This window comes from Erigeron canadensis, chromosome 7 (genome assembly GCF_010389155.1).
Source record: "Erigeron canadensis isolate Cc75 chromosome 7, C_canadensis_v1, whole genome shotgun sequence".
NCBI lineage: Eukaryota > Viridiplantae > Streptophyta > Magnoliopsida > Asterales > Asteraceae > Erigeron > Erigeron canadensis.
In genome coordinates this window covers 6,625,940-6,638,627 of record NC_057767.1, presented here as the reverse complement: position 1 = coordinate 6,638,627, position 12,688 = coordinate 6,625,940, and the positions used below count along the sequence as shown (strand labels likewise).

At 31.9% G+C, this 12,688-nt stretch overlaps 2 protein-coding genes and 1 long non-coding RNA gene across 5 annotated transcripts in view; 1 reads left to right on the top strand and 2 right to left on the bottom strand.

The window, feature by feature from the left end:
* Positions 1–2,791, bottom strand: part of LOC122606613 (histone acetyltransferase HAC1-like) — a 34,935-nt gene extending 32,144 nt beyond the window's left edge. Inside the window, exon 1 of the mRNA XM_043779459.1 lies at positions 2,730–2,791. Within this exon, the coding sequence (XP_043635394.1) occupies positions 2,730–2,748 (19 nt within the window). The 5' untranslated portion in view covers positions 2,749–2,791. The remainder of the gene's footprint in view (positions 1–2,729) is intronic.
* LOC122606614 lies at positions 502–2,048 on the top strand. The gene is made up of 4 exons (XR_006324961.1): positions 502–520; positions 891–1,000; positions 1,240–1,306; positions 1,597–2,048. It is a non-coding gene; the product is annotated as an uncharacterized LOC122606614 (long non-coding RNA).
* A 3,425-nt stretch (positions 2,792–6,216) lies between the features above and the next one.
* Positions 6,217–11,217, bottom strand: LOC122607692 (protein PARTING DANCERS homolog). 3 transcript variants are annotated; one of them, XM_043780716.1, is made up of 8 exons: positions 11,033–11,217; positions 8,886–9,010; positions 8,326–8,411; positions 8,161–8,256; positions 7,973–8,067; positions 7,519–7,559; positions 6,996–7,076; positions 6,217–6,591 (listed from the first exon to the last, which is right to left on the bottom strand). In XM_043780716.1, exons 1-8 carry the CDS (start codon positions 11,070–11,072, stop codon positions 6,427–6,429), a joined length of 729 nt encoding a protein of 242 aa, XP_043636651.1. In that variant the 5' UTR covers positions 11,073–11,217; the 3' UTR covers positions 6,217–6,426. The 3 variants fall into 3 exon arrangements, with proteins under 3 accessions (XP_043636651.1, XP_043636650.1, XP_043636652.1); XM_043780715.1 differs by having other exon boundaries at positions 6,996–7,079; positions 11,033–11,216; XM_043780717.1 differs by having other exon boundaries at positions 6,996–7,079; positions 11,046–11,215.
* Between the last annotated feature and the right edge of the window lie 1,471 nt (positions 11,218–12,688).

The following is a 12,688-nucleotide window of genomic DNA, read 5'->3' as shown; positions in this document are numbered from 1 at the left end:
AAACTGAATATGTACCAAAGGAGGTATGACATGTGTTTTCGTTGTGAAACCGGGCATTAGTTGGATTGTGTCGAGTGCATATGATATCGAGTACTTAGTGGTGAACAATGACTTCATATTTGGAGCTACTAAAAATGGGACAACTGAGGCATGTTGAAAGAAAGGTTAACAAAATTTATTTCCATGAAGATGGGTAGTTTAAGGATCACCAAATTCACATCTTTAGCATCAAATTCTGAATATGAAATGCTCTTTGATGGCACTTCTGATGGCAAAATCCAGGTTAGAAGCTCATCTTTTAAGTATCTTAATCCAACTTTCAAAACATCTATTACTTGGATAATTTTTGCAGCTTATTTTTTGGCTTATTTTGCACTTAAAAGTCACGATAAGCTCATAAATCAACAAATAAACGGCACAAAAAAAAAAAGACTTATTGTATAATAAGCCAATGCAGATTTTGATGTTCGCCTTGCAAGGAGAATAAGGCGTGATGCATACGAAAAGGGATCGGATATCGGTATAGTACTCGGCTAGGTTAGCTAATGATTATTATTATTATTGATTTTTTTGCTATAACTAATTTCCAATATATTTGATAATAATAATAAACTTAATTACTACTGGTAGGGCTTTATTATGTATAATAAGATAAATTTGTTAAAAGAATTCTTTTTGCGTGCCAGTACCAAAACCAAAGCAAAGTAGTGTTCTCGAGTTTTCATAAAGTATTATTTTGTATGTTTTTGTCGTATCTTTGCTCTTTTTTTGATACATTTGTTGGCAATTATTGGTGGTATTAATGTATACGTTGAGTTGGTGTTCCCTTATTTCAAATCAGATTGCTTAAAACTTAAGATGCCTGAAGTGGTTTTCGTTTTTATGTTTAGTTACGAGGTCAAGGAGCCGAAGTTCCAGGCCAACGTAAATAAATTTCTAGCAAGTATAGTCTCTTTCCCTTGCTGATGGATATGGGAAGTTTTCCGTCAATCCCTTTGAGGTATAAATCTTATCAATTGGTTGTGAAAAAAAATGCTAGGCGACATTTTAATGACGATTAGAATCGTTCTGTTACAACAAACAAAAAATGAATTCTTATGTAAGGTTGTTATTTATGTTGGTAATTATTAGTTATTTTAGCAGTTGGTTTAAGACCTTATTTTGTAGCAAATTGTGTCTAAACCAACATGTCGTTTGATATCTTTAATACATACTGTAACCTATATGATTAATATGCAGGATAATGCTATGATGAGGAGATTTTAGAGGTATCAGTGAAGTACTAACTAAGCTAAAAAAATTGCAAGTAAGCCCTTGAGGTTACATAATGTGTGCTTAAAAAGAAAAGTTATTTTGATGGATTATGTTAAATGGGTAATGGGTCAAGAAGGATACTTTCCAGTTTCCACCTTTGGGTTGGGTGTTGTTGGATTGTGTTAAATGGGGTTTGGTTGATATGATTTGGGTTATTTGGGTTTTGTTGTATAGTTTCGGATGACGCTGGTAGAATTTTAAGAGATAGACTACCATCTTTTAGAGATGCTTCATAGGGTTTGGTGGAATTAAGAACATTCCTTTTAAAATGTCTTGGTACAGATTTGTAAGCTGGGAGTCATTGTTATAATACACCGCTCGAGGACTACACACGAATGACAAATCCAAAGGCTTGCGGTGTATCGCACGGTTGGTCCATATCAGTAGCAATTACTTTATTATTTTGTTGAAGCCCGGAAAATCTTCTGAAGCAGAAAAGGTTTATATATGAATTGTTTATGTAACTTCAATGTGTTGAGAAGATTGATTATAATAACTCCGGTGAAACAAGTGAGCCCGGAAAAGGGAGGTACCGGATTCAAGTCAATGAACCTCATCAAATAGAAAAATATATGAAGCCGAAAATAAAAGATCCAACTCAGCTATTGCCTAAATCTTTATCGTAAGTTAATACGAATTCACTTTGTTGTTTTTGTTACTAAGGTGCATTGACAAAAAGTGATTTGATTAATGCTTATATAACTTGGTATATTTAGTCTTAATTTTATTTGGTTGAGTAACTTGTGTTTAATGGTCATAAATTATGAGAGTGGATATTCTTTGTGTTTGTTATTAATATATCATCACTTTTAATAAGAAGTTACATAATTTACAACTCATGAAGGTGATAAGGTGAACAAGCTCATAAAAGGAATGCACCTTTCATGATCTAATATATATCTATTTCCTTTACTTTGAAAAACAAGATGGTACCAGCGAATGTCAAACCAATTTGCTTTTTGCATTATCAAATAAGAGGGATTTTGAGTCATGTTTAGGGGAACATCTATGCTAGTATTTCTGACGAGCATGTTACCCGCGTGTTGCGGTGGATATCATAGACAAAGCATATCAAGTCGTGACTATCGTGATTGAAGGAGGCGTGACTGTATTTTTTCTTCCCCGGGTATATCATATTGGGAGATGGAGGATAACTATGAGAGAAGAAGTGAGGGTAAAAAAGTAAAATTGTATGTCTTAAATATGTAAACTTTTCAACAACCCATATAATTTTTAATGAGTATAGATTATATATGTTCAACTACCCCAGATATAATCTCATCGGGGCATTTGTAAAATGCAGCCTCAGTCATATTTAGGTGTTTCACCACCTCAGCATACTCCATCTGTGTTACATACTTACATTGCATTACCTCTCCATTGCATCATCCGGTTTAGATTAATCCCCGCATTATTTGATGAATCCATGTTCATGTAAGATTGGTTACTTAAACTATTCCCATTATTGCTATTATTATTGTTACTATTGTTATTGTTATTATCACTAAATCCAGGATTAGGTATCATGCTTTCCAATAACGCGTTGCACTTTCTTTCACCTTGCCATTAATTTGCTAAAAACTAGGATATATACATACCGTCTGATGAGGTGAAGTGGCCGCTATGCATCCCACCAGAAGGCCCCATGGTATTAGGAATGAAACTTCCAGTATTGACCATGGTATTACCGCCATTTGCCGCCACAAACGAGTGATCCATGGATGACTGGGCATTTAAGCTTGAATTCGCACTTTGAGAAATACCGGAAGTTGGAATCATTGTTCCCATTGCAACACGTTTAATTATATCATGTAAACGAATTTCCAATGTTTCCAAGTTCACATATTCCTCCTAAAAATAAAAACAACTTATAGATAAATAGACATAAAAGAATATAATTCAAATAAATGAAACACAGATAAACCTTTGAGGTAGCTGTTTTATACAGTCCTTCCTCTAAACGTTTAACAATATCCAGCAATTTCTTTGGAGGTAAATCTTGACTTTGTTGTCGCTGCATGAGATATTCATAACTGGAGAGGAAAAAAAAAGTGAGGGACAAAACTATAGAAAGGATTTATGGTGTAATATGGATTCATAAAGCACATATCCAAGACGTTGTCAATATACACAATTTAAAATAAGAGAAAAAAAAAAGTATTTGGATAGGAACCCCTGGTCTCATGTACCGAATTGGTACCCACTAGAATAAGAATTGATATGGAAAAACTTGAATTTTCTGCCTCGAAGATCTTGACTCCCAAAAATAGAGTGAAGCACTAAAATGCAATATTTTAGTGGATAAAAAAATAACAGATACCACAATGTTAACAAATATAAAAAATTAAATTTAAAATAAAGCCAATGTTAACAAATATAAAATAAAACACCTAATAACCGCTTTTCAGCTTTTAAAAAATGCAATAAGCATAAGCACCAACTTTCATACATTAGGCAAATATATTTCAACCCGAAGCTTAGCATTGTAAATTTCATTCAAACTTGATACAAACTTTGCCTCAAACGTACAAGTTTCATAATATAATTGGACAATGTCGTTTCAGCAAAGTCCATCACGATATTCACACCATTTTATCTTAATACTTCTACCTATATATCTCATGGCAGAACTTAACAATAATAAGTCTTATACTACACATTTTAAACAATTTCTATGCATACACACAATTCATGATATAGCAAACATATATACAGAAACTTACAATCATAATATCTTTTCTCAAGCCTCTTATACCAATAGCCTGAGCATAAACAAATTTACACAACTCAACGATTTTTTTCAAGATAAAGCAGTTCGTTTTTAGTTAGAAAAATACAGTTCGTTTTCCGGCGAGATTTTGAGTTTTCCGGTAAGTGTTGAATCTGAGATTTTTTTTGTTAGGATTCGTGCGGAAATTAATTTTGAGAAGTTTGGTGGTGGTTTCGTGGTTTAATTCGAAGAAACGAGTGAGATATCGGCATTTTAAGTTTTCCGGCGAATTTTCCGACGAAAGTCAGCCGGAGAAGATGAAGATGATGACAACAGAAAAGTAAATTTCAGTTTTCGTCCCTGAACTTGTCATTTTTTGCACTTTCAGTCCCTCACGTGTTTTGCACGTGTCAGACTTAACGGCTGAAACTTAACACCGTTTGGCGAGGGACGTCGATTGCAAAAATTTGCCAAGTTTAGGGTCAAAATTGTAATTTTTTCACTTTAGGGATGAAAAGTGAAAAACGCGCCAAGTTTAGGGACAAAAAGTGTAATTTACTCTAATTTTTGATTGATGATATTGTTTGTTGCTTGTTTTAGGAAACAAAGAAGTAGCTTCTTGATTTGTCTATTTGTTGCTTTTTTAGGATATCATTCCATACATTAATATTGGATATGGATAGTTGATCAACTAGAAATTAAATTTGTTTAAAAGTTATTGTGATTAGTTATCTCTATAACAAAGGAAGTGATCCATATATAATACTTTTTTGCCATACATAATAATATATGCATTATTTAGTTGTACAGTATAACTGTATAATGCATACAATGTTGTTATGTATGACTAAAAAATGTTGTGTAGGGATTATTATTCTTACTACAATACCTACTAATTTAACATATAACTATAATTTATTAAAATTAGTTCAAATTCAAATTACGAACATTATTATCTGATGTTATTCGTAATCAATGAAAATTTAAATTTATACAAGTATTTGAAACAAAATATTTTCATTTTTTATTTTATATTAATTTAACAGAGTATATATGCAAAACTAAAATTTAATAATTATTAATTGACCCTATTTGTTTAAAAATTTAAATTATATCAATAATATTTAAAAGAAAAATTATTAAAACATATCCTACAAGATCATATTAAAAGATGTTGTTACATGTAATACATTACATCTTATTCTGCCAATATAAAAAGTGATTATGTTTAATGTACAAAATGCATATAAGAACGTGTTAAACATAACCCCATAGGATATATTTATCATTTTTCTAAATTATAATTAAATAACGTAATTATATAGATAGGAAATTTGGGTAAACGAAAGTATAATTAGTAAATTAATAATTAATATACATATATCTATAGCTTTATTTTCTTATATTATCCCCTCTTCCCTTTTTAATGGAATAACTTACAAAATTTATCCCTCAATTCCTATAACTACATTATCACCTTTTACATCATTACTATATACTTTTTGCCACTGTTAGTCAGCGGCGTCGCCACCAAACAGTTGCCATCATCACTACCAAACCTTCGCCTCCAACGTCGTCGCGTTCATATATCTATACTCATTTATAAAGATTATCTACCCCCTAAAAATAAAAAGTGTTACACAACAGTTACATACGAAAGTACGAAATTGCCCTTAATAAACACTCCCTATGGAAAGGGTTATTAGAGATTACCAAATTTGTCCTTAATGAATTAATTTACTACCTAAACCCTTATCTTGCTAATTTACATTTGAAGTCCTCATCTTATAAAATATTTTCACTATTATCTTTACATCAACCTACACCACTTGACACACCAATTGTCGATGTCATCACCACCTGTCACCGACATCACCAAACCGCCGTCGCCGATAACTCCGCCGCATTGTGCGGTTATTATCCTCGTAAAAGATTAAAGATGATATGATATAAAAAAAAAAGCCATGCAAATTCATTAAATAAAAATGAAGGATTTTTAATTTAATTAAAAGAGTGTTTGAATAAGTTATTTTGGAGACTCATGCAAAACCACTTTGTATTATTTTGTGTAACAACATTATCACTCAATACATTAGTAATCAAGTAATAACACTGTTAATTGTATCCGACCCTATTAATACTTACATTCTATTAATAATTACTGTGAGCAGACTGGATCTTAAGCAAGCTACTTGTAGAACGAAAATTTGATAATGGAATTGAAGTAATACAATTACAGTGATACCAACTACATTTTCATTTCTGCTGTGTCGGCGTAATCAAATAGTGTAAACATTTGAATCTTTCCAGTTATGTCCCATAGAATATAACGAGTAATCAAGAACAATATGAGTCTGATTTTGAGTGTAATCTTTAACCAATTATGTAGAAACTAGTAACAACTAATTACATACACTTTTCAGGATTCTGGGGCTGAGAAAAACCTTGCAATCTCTGAAAAATCTTGAAATCTTCTCGGCTTTTTCTGATGAAATGTCAGTGTTCTCCAAAATGTTTTCCTTGGAGGCTTTAGCAATTGCTTCTATTGATCCTATGGTTTGAATTAGCTGTTACCAGAAAAGAGAACACCAGAAAAATGAGCATATGGTAAAGCAATATCTAGAGGTGGCAAAATGGATCGGTTGGGCCAATGGACAAAAACAGGCAACTTTTTTTCAGGTTTGCTTCACCAGTAATACTGTTGGTCAAAAACAGTAGAATCATTAAAAAGTAATGTATTAATATAAAATTATCAAAATAATGATTATCAAAAATGTATTAGGAGGTTTTGTGCATTGAAAATGCACTTTGAAAACCCATTTGACATGTTTCCTCTTAAGGCTAATGTTTTAATTTCACTAGTTGACCCATCCAAGATAAAAAGCCCACCCAACCAAACCATTTATCTTAAAGCACACAACTATTTTATAATATTAAACAATGCATGGTCTAAAAGGAAGTGATTTAATACCCCATTAGCATCATGAGTTTCAACATGTGGGATAGAAGATACCACTCTGAGAAGAACATCCATCCCTTGAACAGATCTCTCCTTCTTAACAAAAAGAAAGCACATAACAATCAGTGGTGATAAATGGGCAGCCTAGGTAACTTGTTAAACTGGGTAAATTTTGTACAGCTCAAAGCAATCAGGGTTAACCTGAACACCTTTTGTCCAATATTTGTTAACAATTCCAAATCAATAGTGTTAAACATGTAAGAAAAATAGACAGAAAAATAGGCTAATAGCATTTCTGATAAATCTCCTAACAAAAAATATCTACTTTTATTAGTAAAGTGACTAAAAATTCAACTTGGGTGATTTCACCCGTTCGGCCCATTTGACACATCTTTTTAGCAATTTTCTAAATTTTTCGCATTATAAATAGAATCTAACCCGGATTAACCAGTAAATGGGTCAAGAATATGACCCTTAGCAACAATGACTCTGCAAAAACACTGAAAAGAAGAGAATGAAAGGAACAGAAGTTCACCTCAGCATTCAATTTGCATAAAGCATCCTGCTTCTTGCAAACTGTGATACAGCAAACAATTTATGTGATGGCAAAATAGGCACCTTTGGTATCATCTAACAGTTTGGGTAAAAGTTTACAATAGACATGTATGGGTACAAGTGGATACGTGTTTGCCAGTATTGACATGGAACACTCTTTGTTCAAACTTTTTAAACTTTTATAAATAAATAGTGTCTGATATGATTAAACAAAAGTTAATTGATAATAGTAATATAATCAATTGAATAAAATGTTTTAGAAGGTTTTATGCATTTACAAATACACTTTTGCGACTTGCAATCCATTAAACCCGTTTCGTCTCTATATACTTTTTTAGTCTATATGTTTGCCTAGAGATATTATGTTATTCAACTGAACCCATTCATATGTCAACGGGTTGAAGCTGCCACTTGTAGTTTTTTCGGAAACTTACCACCACGTGCATGTGCTATTCTTACAATCTTCTCAAAGCCCAATTCTAGATCCGGTACCGGAACAAAGGTCGGGTTACCAACATTCATGTCATATCTGAATCAAACAAGATCAGTAGCATTGTTTAATAATCATCTCAACCCAATTATGAGGAAGATTAAAAAGCAGGTGATGGTTGTGTCTGATCACCTGCCATAAGAGCTTAGAAAAGAATCATTCTGCTCCTTTGTTGGAAGGGTGACAACCACATAGAGATGTGCAAATTGAGTCTTCAGTTTCTCAGCTCTGTACTAATAACATAAGTTTAAGCAGATAAAGCTGAAGCAACTTGAAAGATATATAATGTCAAGCTACCTGCTGAAAATAGGCCCTGGATTGTTGCAGTCATAACTTATCACAAACATGAAAGCTAACGATAAACCGCAATTGAAGATGAAATCCTGAAAGGTTAAACAATAAACTTTGAGGCAAAGTAGAAGAGGTACAGGGTATAAAGTGGGTGGCTGGGAAGTGGGAACTGGTCAAAATGGGTATGGGTCATTACAAGCTAATTCTTATTTGCAGGTTAAATAATGGGTTGCATCAAATTGGCCAGCCTGCCGAAACTTTCTGTCTTTACCATTTCATTTTTTACAGATATAATTTAAGGTATTAAATATGACCAAAGGTTATATTGTTAAAGTAATAACTAAGAAATCGATTTTTTTAGATAGACAATCTAGGATAATATAGGCATTTGAATAAACATAAGGTGACTTTTGACCCAGTTAACCCACTCGATCCATTGCACCCGTTTCCATTTTCGCTAATCTTCTTCATTTAATGAACTACATATAAGAGGGTTTAAATTGCCACCTCAAAGTCAAGAACTGATAGATTCAAATTGAAAAGGTGACAAGTCAAATGGACTTTACAGGTGCAATTGGCACAATGTTTAACCGGAATGAATTTGCACTCAGGAAGCTGGATATAAAGTTTATGAACGATGGATGTTGTTCGTCTCTCCATTTGCTACTCATCATGCACACCCCTGCAACACCTGTATCAATGCAAATCACACTTGATTAATGATATTACTGTTAGAAGGTACATGCTGTATCCCGCTATCAATATGCTTAGCATTAAGCTCCACAAGTTACGAAAGTTTTCTGAGGAAACTCTTAACTTAAGTTTGTTGGTTACATAGCATAAAGAAATTCTCATGGAAAACCATTTATCCTAAATACCATTTAGCACAACTTTTTGGGCATTGTAAGTCATTGATAATACCTAGTTAGAAGGATCACAAGTTTATAGTTACATAAAGTAATATGACTAATGCAACCAATCTCCAGGTCTCTAAAACTAACTCAGAAAGCATAGATATATCTGTATCATCTTTGAGTAATAAAAGCACCACAAGCATGTTATGTTCGAACTTGCATCCTAATATACCATTATAGACCTTCCATTTAAGATGGAAACCTGAGTTAAATTAAGAATTTGAATTGCAAGATCTAAGATCTTGTATTGTGATGATAAAACTGTCAGGCGAAGATTAGTGTAGGGTACAATTCCTGAGTATTTACTTTTTAGCACACTGCTGCAAACCAGGAGCAAGGTGCTGTTACGAAAACAATCCATGGAAGTTAAGTACTTCATTCCACAAAGTATTATTTATTTCACTGTTAAGACTCTGCATAAGAGAGTAAGGTGATTCCACAAAGCATAACAATTTTTCAATAGTAGAAGGATCGAATGGCTTCAATTGAGTTAAGTTGTCATCAATCAAAGGGTTGATAATTGAGATGGAAATGGATTTTGCCTTCAATCCTGTCTATCATGCTAGAATCAAGTATATAGGATGTAATACCATCTAAACATAAAGCAGACCTTGCAACGAATAGAAAGTGTGACATATTCCCCAAAAATTTACAGAAAGCATGTCCATTGCCATATTTTAGGCAAGTTAGTGGTGTGTGAATCCTTTAACACGTTCAACTTGTTTTTTTCTTTCTTTTTATGGAAGGTGAAGTGGTGTTTAGGTTTATCACAGATGCTTATTGTGATGTCAAATGCTACAAATGAAGCAAACAACGCCAAAGGTCAATTGGTAATACGAATAACGCTTCTGCTGATCAAGACTTATATAGTTATATGTTCTTGTATATAGTTATATATTCTTGCTAATAAGGGGTGTTTGTGTCAGCTTATTTTGTTGAGCTTATGCTTATTAGCAAAAAGCATATTAATGCTAATAAGCCGATGTAAAAAACCTTTACATTTTTGTCTTTCAAAAAAGCTGATAAGCCATTTGGATGAAAAACAAGCTTATTAGGCTCGTAATAAGATAATAAGCCCGTTTCATAAGCTACGCCAAACACCCCCTAATTACCTCGAAAGTATTCTACTATTCTAGTCGCTCTGTATACAAGCCCTCTTTTCTTCCTCTCGTAAGATCAAGTCACAAGCGTATGCAACAAAAAATAAAAATCATCAAACTAGTTACTATAAAACACATAACGAACTTCTTATAACAAGCAACTATACACGATAAATGATTCCAAATATAAGTATATAGCAACTATACAGGTATGTGCTATCAAGTATCAACCAGTCCTTTATACAAAACTACCAATACATACAGCCGCAAAGAACTTACCGCATTCGATAAATCTAACCTAATTTTTTTCATTCCTAATAGGCTTATGCTTTTTTGCAGTTATTCAGTAAACAAGTCGAATCCATCTCATTTCGAACCTTAAAATTTCGTGCTCAGGTCATTATATAACTAACTACAAACTGTAATCATAAATCTATATCTATATCTATATCTATATCTATATCTATAACTATATCTATATCTATATCTGTATCTATATATAAAATTCCAAAAAATTCATATATATACAACTGCAATCATAAGTAAACATGTATCAAATAGATATGTATATATAATTACAATAAAAATGTTAGATGAAATTAAAAATGTAACGAGCTAAAAATCCGGAACAGAAAAAAACCTAAAAATAGAAATTAAAAAAAAAAAATTAAACCTAAAAAAGAGAAGAATGTATGTAACCTGAATTACGTACAGAAACATCGTTGTGAGTGCCGATCATCGAGATACTGAAATTTGGTGATTAAAATTTAATTAAACTATATATAAATGGCGAATTTCAGGATGTAGTAAAAATGAGGGTTAAGAATAGGAGCTATTGAAATAGTAGAAATGGAGTTTAGTTATTATAGTTAGGCTTAGGGTTTAGATTATGGTGAAAGATATATCTAATTCGCGCTAAAGAGAATGTTATATATTAAATTTGAAAACTTTCTTTTTATGATTTCCTTCGTTTATATATTATCTCTTCTCTTTTACTAAAGTGAAAAGGGTTGAAAATTAAAATTAGTCAATTACCATTTACTTTAGCTTATTAACCCGGATGATACCCGGATGTTATTATGATAATTTTATATAAGCTTTTAAATATATAATAATCATTGTTAATGTTAAAATTGAAAAAAACGATAAGCTAATTATCAATGAAAAACCGGATATTAGAAGATATAAATTACGCTCATGATTTATTTTTATTATTTTTTTTAAGTCACCATGGATTTAAAATACAGTATAGAGACACATTAAGTAAAAATTAAAATCTTGTAGAAATAAATGATGTCAAACTATTATTCTTATAATGAAAGTGTCAACCATAAACAGTCACGGTTGTGCCACATAAGAAAATTGTTAAAAAGATGACTTTATAAGAATTTCTTTTATTACTATACTATCATATAAACCCAGGTGATATGCGGGTATATTTAAGATATTAAGCTTATGAGATACAAAAAGATAAACATCAAAAACATTACTACTAAGTGCGTAGACTAAGTGCATACATGCGACAAATTTCTTGTAGTGTGAGTAAGTTATAAAGAAAATGATAATAGAATTAGTGAGACGTATTTGATAAGACATGACATATGGTTGGATAAACAAAAATGTTATTTTACATTAGACTTTGTCAGGTTTTAAAAAACTTCAGAGTAAAAAGATTGAAAACAAAAAGATGGAAGATGATGTCATAAAACAATTAAACTAAAAGAAACAATTTTTAAAAAAATTTCTAAGGATGTCATGCAAGAATTTTTTTGAAAATAATTATGTCATTAAAATTTTGTTTTATTTATATAATAGATACTCTATATATAAGTATGGAAATGCGTGCAACATTTTTTTATTCTTTTTACCTTTTTAGCAATATTCATCCCTTTCGTTAAAACTTTTGCAACCCTGTCATTAGCAAAATTACAAAAGCTCTAACAATCATTAACAACCGTTAGATTTTGTTTAAGTGTTTAACTCCAGTTAAAAAAACTGTTGTACATGAGGTCCTTCTCCCTAACTAGGAGTTACGTCCCTTTGTTTTAACGGTCATTAACAATTGTTAAGAGCTATTTGAGTGTCTAACGGAATTTACAAAATTTTCACTAAATCAACTCTATTTCTCTAATGGGCGTAGGAGGATGTCGTATTTGTTTCAAGTTAGTATTGTCTACCTGTCGCTTAATTTATCTGTTAAGGAGTCATATTTGGCCAAGAGGTTCAACCAACCTCAAAGGTACATGTCGTTTATGAACAACATTATACGTTACATTGGTGAACATAGGTTATTTTGGGAACAAATTATAAATTTTAAAGTTACTTCACACAATATATGTAATGTCTCTCAGGGCA

Bases quoted from the DNA above. Each gene is read 5' to 3' on its own strand.
- LOC122607692 (XM_043780715.1), bottom strand. From the start codon at position 11,072: ATGATCGGCACTCACAACGATGTTTCTGTACGTAATTCAG. The intron at 9,011-11,032 runs GTTACATACATT...GCATTGATACAG, and splicing joins TGTTTCTGTACGTAATTCAG to GTGTTGCAGGGGTGTGCATG. The intron at 8,412-8,885 runs GTAAAGTCCATT...TTAACCTTTCAG, and splicing joins ACATTGTGCCAATTGCACCT to GATTTCATCTTCAATTGCGG.